Source organism: Thunnus maccoyii, chromosome 5 (assembly GCF_910596095.1).
Source record: "Thunnus maccoyii chromosome 5, fThuMac1.1, whole genome shotgun sequence".
Classification (NCBI taxonomy): Eukaryota; Metazoa; Chordata; class Actinopteri; order Scombriformes; family Scombridae; genus Thunnus; species Thunnus maccoyii.
In genome coordinates, this window is record NC_056537.1 from 23,853,061 (window position 1) to 23,868,323 (window position 15,263).

Genomic DNA, 15,263 nt, shown 5'->3' on the forward strand with positions numbered 1-15,263 from the left:
TTTGGGCACAGTCCTACCTCTGTCTGCACCATGAGGGGCCGGTGCATACGCAGATCATGGACGATGCCATACACATCCACAATATTTTCCCTTTCAATCTGAAAGATCAGACGGTCAATGGCTATGAAGGTACCTGTGCGCCCCACACCAGCGCTGAGTAAAGACATAGACAAAGGAGGGAGGAGAATGAGACAGAATAACAGATATAATGACAGACTTTTTATTCAGAGTTTTTTTTTGTCATTTCTGAAACAGTTATATAGAACAAAATCCACAGCAGACCTGCAGTGGACCACGGTAGGAGAGTGTCTGGAGTATTGGTCCATGTGCTCTCTGACCAAATGTCTGAAGCTGATGAGGAGCTCGGTGGTTTCTGGTACCCCATGGTCCGGCCAGGCTGTGAAGTGGAACTGACGAACTGTGCGGGTCTCTGCTGTTTTCATCTGAAGGGCAAACATGCACATAAAATAGTTGTGACTGAGAAATTAACACATATGAACAGTCAAAAATGTTTGTAGTAGTTGATTGAATTAAATTACAGACAAGGTTGTGAACAATCAGACTTTAAGCATGCTAATATATAGATTTTCACAATTACTGACAAGTTAGATCACAATTCCTGGTGCCCAGAAAGTAATTGGAGCACATACCAACACAGGTTAAGTGTTAAATATTTGTAGTCCTGTGTGATTAGTGTACATTGTGTTGAGTATTGTTTGTTGACTCATATAACTATTAAGGCTCTGGGACAAGTATTCCAAACTAAAGCTGTTAAATAATCACTAATAGGTGATGATTTTTACTGACACACTGTTGATTTTTACCCTCCTAGGAAGATTATATCTTGCCACTTACATTTTTAATGTCAAAGTCCCTGATGGTCCAGTCTTCAAGTGGTATTTCAGAGGTTGTTTTCACAGTGATATTTTCAAAGTGCTTGGTGCCAGAATTCCAGTACTGCTCACATTTGACCTTAAGTGGGAAGACAATGGTTGAGTTGTAACAGACTGCATCACTTATTTCACTTATTAATTGATGGACCATACACTGTATGTATCTATGGATGGATCACACTCACACACTAAAAATCACTATGTTTGTGGATGTGAACACACGTGTCACTGCTAGCTGTGGTGTTTTGTGTTCGTACTTACTCTTCCCTGTTCAATGCAGCGTGTCAGCATGACCAGGGTCTGTACATTCTTCTCCCAGATCATCCTCCAGAACTCGTTGACTGTGGTGGGCAAAGGACCCTGAGCTGCAATAAACTCCTTCCTGGAGTTGTAACCCTGCCAAACAGAACACGAGCCCAGCAACAGAACACAAACATCCACTCTGTTCAGATTTCAAGGAGATTCTCAAGTGTTTCAAACATCAGTGTGGACGAAGGCAGAATAGTTTAAATAGCATGGCATTAAGCAAAAGAATGAGCAGCTATGTGGTCCAGTAGGATGTTTACTGATACTGAAGCAATGAACGAGGCAGAGAGCTGCTTTTAAGAGTGTCAGTACGCACCGGCATGTAATTAGCATTGATGTAGTCATCATATGGGCTCCCATGGATAATAGACAGTTTCACCCTAGACGAGTCATCTAGGGGGCGAGAGCAGAGGGTAAATGAAATGAAAAAATGTAATAGAAAGGACTGCTATATATATATATATGTACAATGTTAAGCATTGAGATGAATTGAATTACTGCAGTTATACTTCCCCGTGCTGTGTTATTGAACTGAAAGATAACTTTGATTTAATGTCTGAGCAGAAGTGTGATGATGGTAATAGATATGATAGTAGATGATATAGTTTAAAGAGTAATGAGTGTTATGATTGGAAGTAGCAGAGGTGGATTTGTTAAAGTGACTCACAGGGAAGCACGTTGTTGTAGCGGTTCTTGGGCTTGTTCTCCAGAGTCAGAGCACTGGTTTTCGACTGACCTGTACCAACAAGCTTCAGGTCCTTTGAATGAAAGACAAAAAGTGGGACTGTTGATTGGGTGGCTCACTATATGCCCAAAATCTGGTGCTTGTACAGGTCCAGAAAAGCAACTTAATGACAGCAAGGACACACAATTATCAAAATTTCTTTCATGGTCATTTCGGCCTTTACCAACAATAAATATATAGCAGTATAACATTTATTTTGGCATTACATCCCAGTTTATTTCATGATATACAATATTTTGGGAATAATTTTGATATTGGTCCCAAAATCAAAATTATGATGATAGAATAATTTTAAGCACTGATGCACTGATATGGATAAGCTTTGAATATTGAGCTAATGTTTCACCTCAAACTCTTCAGCAAAGCCACAGTTGGAGTCTGCTTTCTGCTTCCTGTAGTAAGCCTCGTAGTCCTCCACCCTCACAGCAACGCTCCTGCTCAAATGGACACCAGAAGACAAGAGGAATAAGTTTCGCTCTGAAAATCACCGACCGTGCAACTTGTCATCATGTGTAACCTTTGATGCAATTTAAAGGATTTATACTTACACTTTGGCTCTGAAAAAAGAAAGAAGAAAAAATGCAATATTTATCAATAGTTATAGCAACAATTGTTTTCTATTTAGTTTAATTGTTCAACATTGTAAAAATTAAAACCCTTACCTCATAGAATGAATCTGGATATCTGATGATTCTTTGTTGGATAACCTACAGCACATAAACAGTGAGTTTAGAGTTTAGTCCTACACACTTAATAGTTATTTTCACCAGTGATGATGGTGACAAACCTTTTCCAGTAGATAATGAAGCCGATGAGGATGATGAAGAGAATGCAGAAAATTCCCAGTGTTGCTCCGATAGCAAACCCAATGACGGCTTAAATGTTGACAAAGATTATGACGGAAAGACACAGAAAGAGCACAATGAACATTTCCTCACATTATGGGAACAGTTCACAGCAAAAAACAACAAACTAAAAAACAAACAAACAAAAATAAGTTGAATGTGGTACCTGGGTTCTGTGGGAGTTGTAGAGCTGGATAAAAAGGTGTTATTGAGACCAGTGACCTTTGATAATTCACAAGGTCATTTTCCACACTCAGACTGGTGAACAACACGATGGCATATCTGCAGGATTAAACAAACTATCGTCAGTTCCATTACAGCATTAGGTTCAAGCAACTCGTGCTCTAATATTTGCTGAATAATGCAATGACTTGTCAAAGTGTACAGTCATTCTAATGTGTCAAAAATTATATTAAACATATCAAATTGTAAAACACAAGTAACCAGACTTTGTACTACAAGTTACATGACGAATGACATCCTCCATTACATAACCTGTTAGAATAAAATGATTAAAATACATTGTTTAACACACAAATTCTTTATCATTCCAGTTATTGCATTGTTCATACTTCTACATCATCAGTCATTTTAATGACTACTTACAAAAAGCAAACAATTCACCACATAAGAAGTAGTAGTTGTCAATTCATATAATAATGATTTTACATAATACTGCAATAACACATAAAGAAGGTCATCTTACCAGTTTTTGACAAGTTGTTCTCTTTTTGAGAAGTTACTACATTTTCTGCTGCAGCACATCTATTATACATAATATGGTTTCAATACTTACTGGTATTTTTCAGTGGCCTTGAGGGCACCATTGGTGTAGCTGTTCCATTTAGATTCATCTCCTATTTCTACAATCAGATAGCTCTCTCCACTGCGCGATAGGAAGTCGTTGTCTTTGACTGTTGCCAGGAAAACAGAAGTACTCTTTTCACTCCACTGTTGATATGTTTTCCCCAAGTACGCCCTCAGATTAGAAGTGTTAACGTCTGAAAGGACAGGAATTACAGAAAACAGTTATTGGCTTTTCACAGGGAAGTTCTTTTTATTTATCATATAAAACAAATAAATAATACAGCAAGTAACACTAGGGATAATTAAATTGCTGTCCAGCATTCGAGTCATGCTAAACAAGGGGTCATTTCAGCACTAAGGGATAATGATAGCATGACGTAGTCACAACACTCTCTGACATTAAGAGGTGAAAAAGAAACTCACCCGGTGAATTGTCTGTCACCAGCACGCCAATATGAGTGATTGGCCCATTGGTGTTAACCAGCAGCTCAGAACTGATCTGAAGGGAGAACTTGTTGTACACTGTGTCAGTCACCATTGTCAGTTTGTCATAGTCTTTTGGAACTGGTGGATCTGCAGAAAAATATGAGAAAGAAAAGATTAGATTTTGAGAAGTTCTTTGTCAAATATTGTAAAAATATAAAAGTAATTAAAAGTTAAAAGTTGTAATTATATTGTCAACAAAGAATAATGTCCTACGTGTGATGCCTGTCATGCAGCTGAGAGACAGAGGAGTGCTGGGTAGTCCACAGCTCAGAGTGACCATAACCAGCTTGTATTCATAGTTGTGACTTAGGTTGGAGATAGTGTGATTACAATTTGGGTTACAGGAGCTTGTCAACTTGATGGTCTCACTGTTACTTCTATTGATCTGGAAGCTTTTGTATTGGCCATCAGGTTTTGTCCAGGACAGGATGATTTCTGCATTTGTTTTGTTTGGACCTTCACATGTTAAGTCTTTCACTGGGCTTGCATCTGCAGCAGAAACAGAAATGAAAGTCAGATAAACAATAACTTTGATAATCCATGAATAAAACATTTTGCAATGTCTTTGAGTGGTTTAAAACTTGGCCACCTGGGGTAGCTTCTTTTCCATCATTTAAAAAAAAACATTATGAGCAACTGACAGAAACTTTAAAAAGGACTCACAGGATACAAAGAAATAATTTTTGATTAAAAAAAAAAATCTAAATAGTAGCTAAGATTGAATCAATCCTTATTAAATAACATTTAAAAACTTAGTATACAGAATCACTCTCAAAATATGCTTGCTTTTCACATTTTTCATACGTATATGTCTATATGAAATGAATCAAGCTGCTGTTATGTCCATACTTGTGCAGGCGGAAATCAATCTTGAATCACTCCGTGTTCCATCTGTGGTCTGTGTGGTGACAGTAATCGTATAGCTGCTGCCAGGAACCAGGTGGTTGATCTTAAGCGTTACGTCTTTAGTTAAGGTATGGTTAATGATGGAAGCATCTGAGCTTTGCCAGGTCAAATTGTACTGATAGCTTTCTTTGTATTCATGAGGGCGGTTCCACGTGACTGTGATGCTCTCCTCGTCTGTAGAAGCCTTAGGAACCTCCACACCGAATGGTTCTGATTGTTTTAAAGAGATTGGAGAAATGTAAAAGTTAATCCAGACCATAAAGGAGCAAGAGAAAATGGCTTGTGCCTGCACATTGTTTGGGTACAGAAATAAAACACTTACTTGTGGTGACTGAATGTCTCTGAACCCTCTCACTCATAAAGTTCATGGCACCCACTGTTACCACGGAGATGTTGTAGGAAGTCCCAGAATCCAGGGGGGCAAAAGTATAGCTGTTGTTTGTGGTAGTGATGTATTCGCCTCCCAGGGATGATATATTTGTGAGCTGGTAGTAGAATGATGCACCGGTCATCAGAGGAGCATCCGTCCAACTAATGTGAATGGAGTTGGTTGTCTTCATCACGATCTCAATTGGCCCGGGAGCATTAGGAACTTAGGGGATGGAATTGCAGCACATTAACATCAAAATTCTTTAATTACTAACAAGAACGTGCATGTTTAAAGGGTCTGTTGTTTACAAAACACAAATATTTGACATTACAGAAGGCCATTTTCCAAAGCATACTTTTTCGTTTTAGTTGCTCTTACTTCCACTGGTTTCCAGTCACTTCACCACCGTAAGAAATTCAACTTGCAGAAATTTGCTCAAGACAGGTAAACCATCTCAGTTAATAAGTAATTGCCTTTAATTTTTGGGAAGATGACCACAAAGTACCAATCATCCTGTTCACTATATACATGTTTGCCTGTTTGTCCATTAGATTTTCCTACAACACAGTTTGTCAATGCAACACCTGTCTGCTGCCATGCATTGCTGTTGCAGGCGGAACTTTTTTTTTCTTGTATTAATGTCCTACCGCACATATGTGCTGTCATGCAGAAGGACCTGTTTGATGCCAGAGAAGTGCAGTAATGATGGTGTGACCTAGCATGTCATCTTTGAGCACCATCATGTCCTTGAAAGCACCATCAAGGTTTGAACATCAGTTGTGTTTACAACGGCAGTACTACGTGATGACACATGAAAGGCAAAGAATATTTAACTGCTTATCTTGATTCCTAATGTCAGACGAAATTCAAGTCGAGTAACCTGCAGTTTCCTGGAAGATGCAGAAGATGCTCCAAAAAAACCCTAAAACTTCACAGTATGCTTCAGAAAATTAACAATAACGTAAAGTAATCTAATTAGTTGTGAAAATGTGTGCCAAACCACGTTTTTGGCACGTTTGGAACTTGTTACTGGCTGTAAATTACTGAATATGATGCAACACAAAACCTGAAAATATAACAAATTCATCATACTTACAGGTAGCATTAGTGACCGGTTCAGATGATGCATTGAAGGGTCCACTATGTGTGGTCACCCAGGTGGTGTACTTCCTTCCAGCTGACAGGCCCTCAAACAGCTCGGAGATACCGGTAGAGTTTATCTGCTGTTGCTCAAAATCTGGATCAGGGGAAGTGCTCTTTAGATAAACCATATAATACTCCACGTTCCCAGGAGGTTTTGTCCATGACACCCGGATTGAACTATTGGAGCCCTGGCTGGAGATACTGGGATGCACCGTCTCAGGCCCTGTTAATGTGCGGAGGAGGAAGGATTAAAGCTGATCAACCACCTTGACAGTTTGAAATAAAGAAACAGAAATGGCAAGTTAGAATCTTACGAGTGTACTGAGAGGTGCATTCTGCTTTCCCTTCTGTGCCATCCTTGGCCCTGACAAAAACACAGAAGGTGCAGCTGGTCCCAGGGGTGAGCTCTGAGATCAGTACGGCTTCTTCTGTCAGGGTTTTGTTTTTGTGGCCACAGACGGTTGTTTCAACCCGATATGTATATTCATCCTTGTACTCCATTGGTTTCACCCAAACCAGATGTACAGCAGTTGTGTTCAAGGTTTCAGCCCGCAACCCACTAACACTGTACGGCCCTGCAAACGGAGTAGAAAGTGTTTCTTATGAGTCAACATAAAGCTCACAATCTTCTTTCATATCTATCAAATAAGCAGAACTTCCCTCAGTACAAATGCTACAGAGACAGCTAAAACTTAAAGGAATAATAATTGGTTTATTGTTATTTACTTTGGTTGTTTTGCTTAATTAAATTGGGGTTGATATTGTTTTTTCCCACATAGATGGGATTTATACATACGTGTGAAGTAGGACACTGTCACAGGATCTGCCTGAGTGCCATCTGCTGTTTGTGCAGTGACACTGAAGGTGTAGTTGCTCCCAGAAAGAAGTCGAGTGATCGTGTGTGTGGTTTTTGGGAACTCTACTACTTCATGTTGAGAAAAAGATCCATTTGTGACCTGCACCACATATGAGTAGTTAGGTTTGCTCTCCGGTTGCTCCCACACCAAGGTCACTGCATTTGTGGTGATTTCTGTCTGTCTCAGCATGGTTACAGCGAGCGGTCCTGAGAAAATGAGACAGATGAGATACAGAAGAGGTGTGTGTTTTTATGTATCACATATGGGATAGAAAGATAGAATAAATTGAGTCTGTGCTTCCCCATGAAACAATGATTACAGGGAGCAAAACCTCAGAATTAATTCATAAAGAAGGTAAAGAATTAAAAGATTGTGCCTCATATTGCCCAGTATCCTTATTAAATATTGATCATAAATTAGTTACTTTAATGCTTGCAAATAGACTTAAAACCATTATTCCTAATATTATAAACCTGATCAGTCAGGCTTTGTTTCCAATAGAACTCTGGGCGATAATGTCAGAAAAACCTTAAATATTAAAGAAAACTCTTCAAAAACGAAACAACAAATGCTTATCCTAACAAAAGATGCAGAAAAAGTGAATTTCTCAGTGTAGGGTCTCCTAGTCTTTTATATTTTAGGTATGTCAAAAATTCTCTCCCCTCTAATGTTTATTTTGGCAATGGAACCATTTGCAGAGAAAATAAGACACAATTCTAAAACATAAGGATTGGTATTGGGACAAGAAGAGCACAAACTAGCGATATATGCTACATATGCTTGATTCTCTACCTAACTAACAACACTAAACATGGGTATAGCAGAAGCAATGGTAGTTGGGCAGCCAATATCGCATACTATTAAATCTAAATATAACCTAAAATGGGAACAAAATAAACTGAGATATTTAGGGGTGACCATTTGTCAAGACTTTAATTAGCTTTATCAATATAATTTTGGGGAGCCAAATTAAACAAGATTTACAAAAATGGATATTAATCCCATTAACAATAACAGAGAGAACTGAGATCATTAAAACAAATATTTTACCAAGATTTATTTTTTATTTCAAAACTTGCCAATTCATGTACCAAAAAAAAAACTTTAACCAATGGGATAAAATTATTAATACATTTATTTGGGGAGAAACAAAACACATGGAAAGTTCATTAATTTGGAGAGAGTACTCTTGGAAAATTCAACTACGTTTCTTTAAAACATCTGTTATTATGTCAAAGTGTTCCAAGGAGGTAACATCAAGTTGTTGGTGAAGACGGGGGGAGGTAGTCATATTGCAGCAATATTGGACTGAAATAAGCAAAGCTATAGACACCATATTTCAGTGCACGCTCCTTTTGGGGCCTGAGCAATTATCACTTGGTATAACACCACAGCCATTCTCTCGATAAACTGATAAATATCTTTTTTTAGAATTTTAAGAACAGCAGTAATCATTTTCTCATATTCATAGTCTCCGCCGCCACATGCACATGACAAATCATTCCTGTAGCACACCTGAACGCAACAACGGTCAGTGAACACAACTCTTCCTCGCTGACACTGACATTCTCCATCTCGCTCACTAGTTCCATCCACTGACGTGTAAAGCTTTCACTCTGTTTTCAATCCTGTTACAGCACCAAAACTGTTCTTATTAAAGTTCGATCTTTGTGTTACTGGATCTTAGTGCTGCATTTGACACTGTCGACCATTCAATACTACTGGACAGACTGGAAAACTAGGTTGGATAGAGAGATAGAATAAACTGTGTCTGTGCATCCCCATGAACAGGAGAAATGATTACAGTGAGCAAAACCTATTTCTGTGTTCATACAGGCCACTGATAATTGCTTTAAAAAAGTCTTATAAAAGAATAGTGAACCTATCCTTTAATAAAAGGACTGAAATAAAAAAAACAAAAGGAAAAGCTAAAAACCCATAGGTGAGAGCACCCAAAGTAATAGCCCTGGTGTGTGTTAATAACACTCACTGGTATAGTTTTCTGCTGTCACAGCTGTGCTCTCATAGTCCAGCACACCTACAGTAACAACAGAGATGTGGTAGAGGGTTCCAGACTGGAGATTGAGCAGCAGGAACCAGTTGTTTTGGGTCATAAAAGAGCCTATGTGAGTGGACACGCTGAAGTTGTACTGATAGGGGTTCATGTCCTCTGGAAAGGCCCAGGTAAAGTTGATGGACTCCACAGTCTGCAACTCCACATTGATGAGGCCAGGAGGATTGGGAACTGAACAGGAGAAAGAACACTGTTTCATTTGTGCTAAGTTACACTAAACAACACTACTACACTACAGACATTTCCAAAATAACTACTGGTCAAAATACATACAGTATACATATAATATATCATGATGGCGACTCACAAGTTGCGTTGTAAACACTTGCATTATTGCTCTGAAAAGGTTGACTTTTGGTGATCACCACCACACAGTAAAGCACTCCTGGTTTCAGGTCCTGAAACACTGTGTTCACAGTGGTGTTGCTCAGATCTGTGTGGTTTGTCTTTAACTGTGAGTCTCTGTACAGCAGGACAGTGTAGGAGTCCACCTGTCCTAATGCAAGCGTCCAACTCACTGACATGTTAGTTGTGCCTCCTATGGCAACAATGTCAGAAACTGCTGCAGGCCCTGGAAAAAAAAAAAGATTTAAATTCAATGCAATTTACAGTTAGAAACTCTTTAGTTTTAGCTCTGCTCAAGCCAATGAAAACACACACATCAAGTTAACTTGAAGAAATACACAAGGTTGGGTAGTAACTAAACAATTGTAGCACATATATGTATTCTAAACACATTCAAAATGTAAGTGCATTCTGACCAAAATTACATTTGAGATATAAAATGCTGAAATACGTTTTCTAAACCTGTAATTTTTCCCTTTTATTATTTGTGCAGTTATTCTTAAAGGGGCACTCCTCACAATGGGAACCCACTAAAATAAATAATAAACTATTTCTTGGCTTATCTCGGCTCGGGTTTGAGACTTACAAATTTTAGCAGAAAGCTTTTGTTAAATACTGGAGTTGTGGAGTATGAAACAAGTGGGCATTTCACTGGCAGGGGAGATCTAATGAAAGACACTGCTGAGTTGCATTATGGATATTGTACGCTCCAGCGTTTTTGGAGACTGACCCATACCAGAGACTAAAAGCCATTATATCTCTACCTCTGCTCCTTTGAGTTTGATCATAGATCTGATCGTTGGAGTACCCCTTTAGAGTAATCAGAATACATTACTGAGCTCTATAATCCTTAGGTTAGTACTACTCACTGCAATTTTGATTAGGTAAATTAATCTTTTAAACCAGCAACAACGTATAAAATATATAAAAAAACACATTTTAGAAACTTTGAAGGCATACTTGTGTAGCTTGATGTGCTTTCCACAGTGGACTTGACTCCTTCTACAACCGTGAACACATTGAAACTGTACAGTGTTCCAGGGGTCAGATTGAAGAAGGTGTAATTTTCCATCTTTGCTGAATTATTCTGAACCACCTCGTTGTCCTGGAGTGCTACCACCCAGTAGGAGTAGGAAGGCTTATGATCGCTTTGTCTGAGCCACGTCAGCTGGATGGCAGTTGTTTGTACATCCGTCACTGTAAGGTTGGTCACTGCTTTGGGCACTGCAGCAAATAGAGTAGAGGGTTATGTAAAATAAGACCACAACAGAAAAGTGTAATTTGCATTTTTGTGGTATCCTATGTACATAGATACTGCTGAACCCGTTAATGTTTCAGCAGTTTGAAAGCATTTCAATGTAAGGCCTTACTTGTGTAACTGAACGTCTGTTCTGCCGTGGATTCACTTCCTTGTGCTGCTATTGTCGTGACAGTGATATTGTATCTAGTTCCTGGCTCAAGGTCATGTACATCAGTGCTTTTATTACTGACTGTTTTGTTGTCAACAAGTGTTCCTGTAGAATTGTAGGTTTGAACAACGTATACGTAGTATGGCTGGGCTTCCTGTGGGTATGACCATTTCACTTTTACTGAGGTGGTGGATTTAGGGCTGGCTACAAGATTCAACACAGGGTTGGGCCCTAGAACAACAACAAGTAAGGAAAATTTTATTTGCAAAGAAAAATAAGAGGAAATTTCTATATAAATAACACATTTATAATAATATATAGAATTAGAATATAGAACAAATATTACAAACAGTGCAAAATGAATTTAATCACTCCAAGGAATAGAGAAGCACTTACGGGTGTATGCAGAATTACTGACAACCTCGCTCATTAAATTTTGGGGTCCAATTGTTTTCACAGTTATATTGTAGGACATTCCAGAGGACAGCGAGGACAGCACTGTGTTATTGATTGTGATGCTATTATTTTGTAGTTCACCACCCTGGCGCTGATAGGTGATATAATAGCTGATGTTTGGAGCACCTTCCATCAAGGCGGGAGTCGCCCATTGCAGATGGAGCGAAGTGTTTGTCACCTGACTGATAACGATGGAACCAGGAGGTGTGGGAACTAAAAGGTTTGAATAAAAGTTTAAATAATGACTGAGTTTCAGGTACACACACACACACTTATTACTTTATATTTTTCTATAATTGTTTGGCTACTGATCATTATTTGAGGAGCTCTTGTACTGATATACATGTAAATATAGGCTATTATGTACAAGGGAAAAATGTTTGTGACTGACACACAGTCAGACTTTTTAAGCATTACTTTCTATGTTTCTGTCATTCAGATCTGATTTAATGGTTTAAACCCATTTAAATAAACTGCATTCAATTGCTGCACAAGATCTGAAAATGACAAAAACGTTAAAAGTAGTAACAGCAGGATGTTGAACTTACCAGTGGCAAATGAGGACTGGTCAGATGTCTTCCTGAAGTTTCCAGCTACAGCAGTCACTGTGATAACATAGACTCTCCCAGGATGTAAACCAGTAAAGTGGGCTGAGGTGATTGCTGTTGTATTGCTATACGAATATAGCAGATTCTCATTTGAGATGTTCACCATGTAGTAATCAACCCTCCCTTCAGGTAAGGTCCAGTTGATGCTCAGATTATCGGTTCCTCGTGCTGTGACCGTGATGTTTCCAGGATTCTCAGGCACTACACAGTGATTGCATTGTAAAAACAATAGACAAATAGGCCACATCTTGAAATGGCATATATTAAATATAATACAAATAATTGCAGCACATGGATATTTAATCAATTAAAATCAATAAATATATTCCTACATATATAAATAAAATATATATATATATTTTAACTTTTATTATTTAATTAATTTTAGCTTCTATTTTTTTTTTTGTTTGCTTTATCTCACAACTTTTCTACAAAGATACACTTTCCCGCAAAAGCATGGACCTACTTGTGATGGTAGTTATTGAGGTTCCTTCTCCCTTGTTTGAGGAATTTCCAGCAACAGCAGTCACTGTAATGTTGTACTGGAATCCAGGGATTAAACCTTGGATGGTTAATGAGGTTTCATTGGTGGCCTTATCGATGGTTTTTCCTACAGTCCACTGAACAATGTATGAGGTTACATTGCCCTCTGGTTGAGTCCAGGTCAGAGACGCAGACGATGTTGTGACTGCAGTCACAGTAAGATCACTGACCACAGAAGGTTCTGAGAATGTAGGATAAACACAAGAAGAAGGGAATAAAAACAACACATTGTTTATAGCTATAGAATAATACATTGACAGATTTGTCATCAAAACCAGCAATAACCCAAATTATGTGGAAAACTTACTGTATGGGGAAATGAAAGAACAGAACACTTTGCATTTTCTGATACCATGTGCAAATAGGAAACCTCTTAAGTAACTTTTGTCACAATTGCACATTTTTAAATTGAAAATGTTAAACACAGAACATGTGGCTTACTTGTGACTGCAGAGTATATGAAGGGGTCTCCTTGTGTCTGATTATCTCCAGCAATGGCAACAATTGTGATTGTGTAGTTTGTACCAGGGCTCAAGTCAGATAGCACAGTGGAAGTATTGGTTGTGTTTCTGAACACCGGTGCTCCACCGTTGTGCCACTCCACCTTGTAGGTCAGTGATTCACCAGCAGATGCCTTCCAGATCAGTGAGATGGAGGATGTGGTTGTGGATACATCAATATGCCCAATTGTACCTGGTTCTAAAGAAGAGGAGAGAAGAATATCCAAAACATGAAAATGAAGAAAAACAGAATCAACACAAAGAAAAATATCAACATGTAAGAAAAGCAAAGCAGTAAAGCACAAAATTGAGTATTAGCAATGTCATCAACTAAAAAGGTGCATCACTAGTATTTCGGAGCAAGAACCCAACCCTGAAGTGAGAGTTGAAATCAGTGCACTTCATCTTCTCAGCAAACTCTCACTACCTGAAAGTGTATGAACCACATTTAAATGCATACTTACTTGTGTACTGAGAAACAGTGGTACTCTGTCCTTCAGTGTGACCATCATCTGCCACTGCAGTAATACTTATTGTATACTGGACACCAGGAGTCAGGTTAGTAATGGTGTTAAATGTTACATTGACAATGTAACTCTGATTTATATTTCCATCAGTCCACTGTACTCTATAGAAGGAGCTGCTTCCCTCTGGTTTAGTCCAGGTCAGAGACACAGTGGATGTTGTGAATGCAGTGACAGTGAGATTCCTGACTACTTCAGGCTCTGTGAGTGACAGAGAGGTGGATGCAAAGGAGAAAAGATGACAGTAAAACATAATTCATCTAAGACAAAGTACAGGGGTAACATCATCAGAAAACCACAGTTAAAAGGGTTAACTGGAGGAGGATTTAAACTGGCTATAATGGCAACATATAATATTAAATGCAGATTGGATTTTTATGGACCATGTTCAGAATTCTTCATTGAATCAAGGTCACAGTAGTAATAGTAAAAAAGTTATCAAGCTGATTCATCCATTCATCGTGTTTGATTGGCATTATGGGATCCACTTTCAGTTGGTGGTGTCACCACACTTCTTCGGGTCACCCTTGAGAGGTGACAAACCACCTCATCTCTTTTCTGTTCCTCCTAGATCACCCAGCTTCTCACGCTATAATGAAACATGCCACCCAGTGGAGAAAACTCATTTCAACTGCTGTTTCCATGACCTCATTCTTTCAGTCACTAACCAGAGGTTTTGACCAAAGCTAAAGATTGGACCAGTATAAACCAAAAAAAGGAAGATCTGGACTTTTGCTTCACATGTGAACTCTTTTGTTGTCACCATGGTCTAGTAGAATAACAACATCACTGTAGCTGACGTCCAAACTAGCAGTCAACCACAGTAACCTCAGATTGAGCTGAATCTCATCCAGCCTGTGTTATACCAACTTTAAACCACTCCAGTGCACACTAAAACCAGATGCCAACTTATTGTCCCTAAACCATAAGTTCCCCAGACTTTACCTTCTCTCTGATATCACTACCTGACAGTATGAACCACGTTTAAATGCTTACTTACTTGTGTACTGAGAAACAGTGGCACTCTGTCCTTCAGTGTGATCATCATCTGCCACTGCAGTAATACTTATTGTATACTGGACACCAGCAGTCAGGTTAGTAAAGGTCTTAGATGTGACACTGACATTGTAACTCTGATTTATATTTCCATCAGTCCACTGTACTCTATAGAAGGAACTGCTTCCCTCTGGTTTAGTCCAGGTCAGAGTCATAGAGGATGTTGTGAGTTCACTGACAGTGAGATTCCTGACTACTTCAGGCTCTGTGAGTGACAGAGAGGTGGATGCAAAGGAGAAAAGATGACAGTAAAACATAATTCATCTAAGACAAAGTACAGGGGTAACATCATCGGAAAACCACAGTTAAAAAGGTTAACTGGAGGAGGGCTTAAACTGGATATAATGGCAACATATATTGATAAATACAGAAAGTGATGTATGAAACATC

At 38.7% G+C, this 15,263-nt stretch overlaps 1 protein-coding gene across 4 annotated transcripts in view; it reads right to left on the reverse strand.

Annotated features, from left to right (window-relative positions):
• The window catches only part of ptprja (protein tyrosine phosphatase receptor type Ja), a 48,187-nt gene that overhangs the window by 1,741 nt on the left and 31,183 nt on the right, over positions 1-15,263 (reverse strand). For 2 of the 4 annotated variants that reach the window (XM_042412650.1, XM_042412649.1), the window contains 27 exons: positions 13,235-13,492; positions 12,717-12,974; positions 12,191-12,451; positions 11,583-11,855; positions 11,148-11,417; positions 10,738-11,001; positions 9,740-10,003; positions 9,349-9,603; positions 7,298-7,564; positions 6,816-7,076; positions 6,455-6,724; positions 5,311-5,580; positions 4,932-5,198; positions 4,296-4,571; positions 4,020-4,169; positions 3,586-3,790; positions 2,956-3,071; positions 2,732-2,819; positions 2,607-2,651; positions 2,493-2,501; positions 2,291-2,378; positions 1,867-1,957; positions 1,516-1,592; positions 1,155-1,289; positions 856-972; positions 283-443; positions 18-153 (listed from right to left, as the gene is read on the reverse strand). In XM_042412650.1, the coding sequence (XP_042268584.1) occupies positions 18-153; positions 283-443; positions 856-972; positions 1,155-1,289; positions 1,516-1,592; positions 1,867-1,957; positions 2,291-2,378; positions 2,493-2,501; positions 2,607-2,651; positions 2,732-2,819; positions 2,956-3,071; positions 3,586-3,790; positions 4,020-4,169; positions 4,296-4,571; positions 4,932-5,198; positions 5,311-5,580; positions 6,455-6,724; positions 6,816-7,076; positions 7,298-7,564; positions 9,349-9,603; positions 9,740-10,003; positions 10,738-11,001; positions 11,148-11,417; positions 11,583-11,855; positions 12,191-12,451; positions 12,717-12,974; positions 13,235-13,492 (5,132 nt within the window). Of the gene's footprint in view, positions 1-17; positions 154-282; positions 444-855; positions 973-1,154; positions 1,290-1,515; positions 1,593-1,866; positions 1,958-2,290; positions 2,379-2,492; positions 2,502-2,606; positions 2,652-2,731; positions 2,820-2,955; positions 3,072-3,585; positions 3,791-4,019; positions 4,170-4,295; positions 4,572-4,931; positions 5,199-5,310; positions 5,581-6,454; positions 6,725-6,815; positions 7,077-7,297; positions 7,565-9,348; positions 9,604-9,739; positions 10,004-10,737; positions 11,002-11,147; positions 11,418-11,582; positions 11,856-12,190; positions 12,452-12,716; positions 12,975-13,234; positions 13,493-13,757; positions 14,019-14,817; positions 15,079-15,263 lie in introns of all 4 variants that reach the window. The other 2 variants (XM_042412648.1, XM_042412651.1) reach the window with 2 other exon arrangements.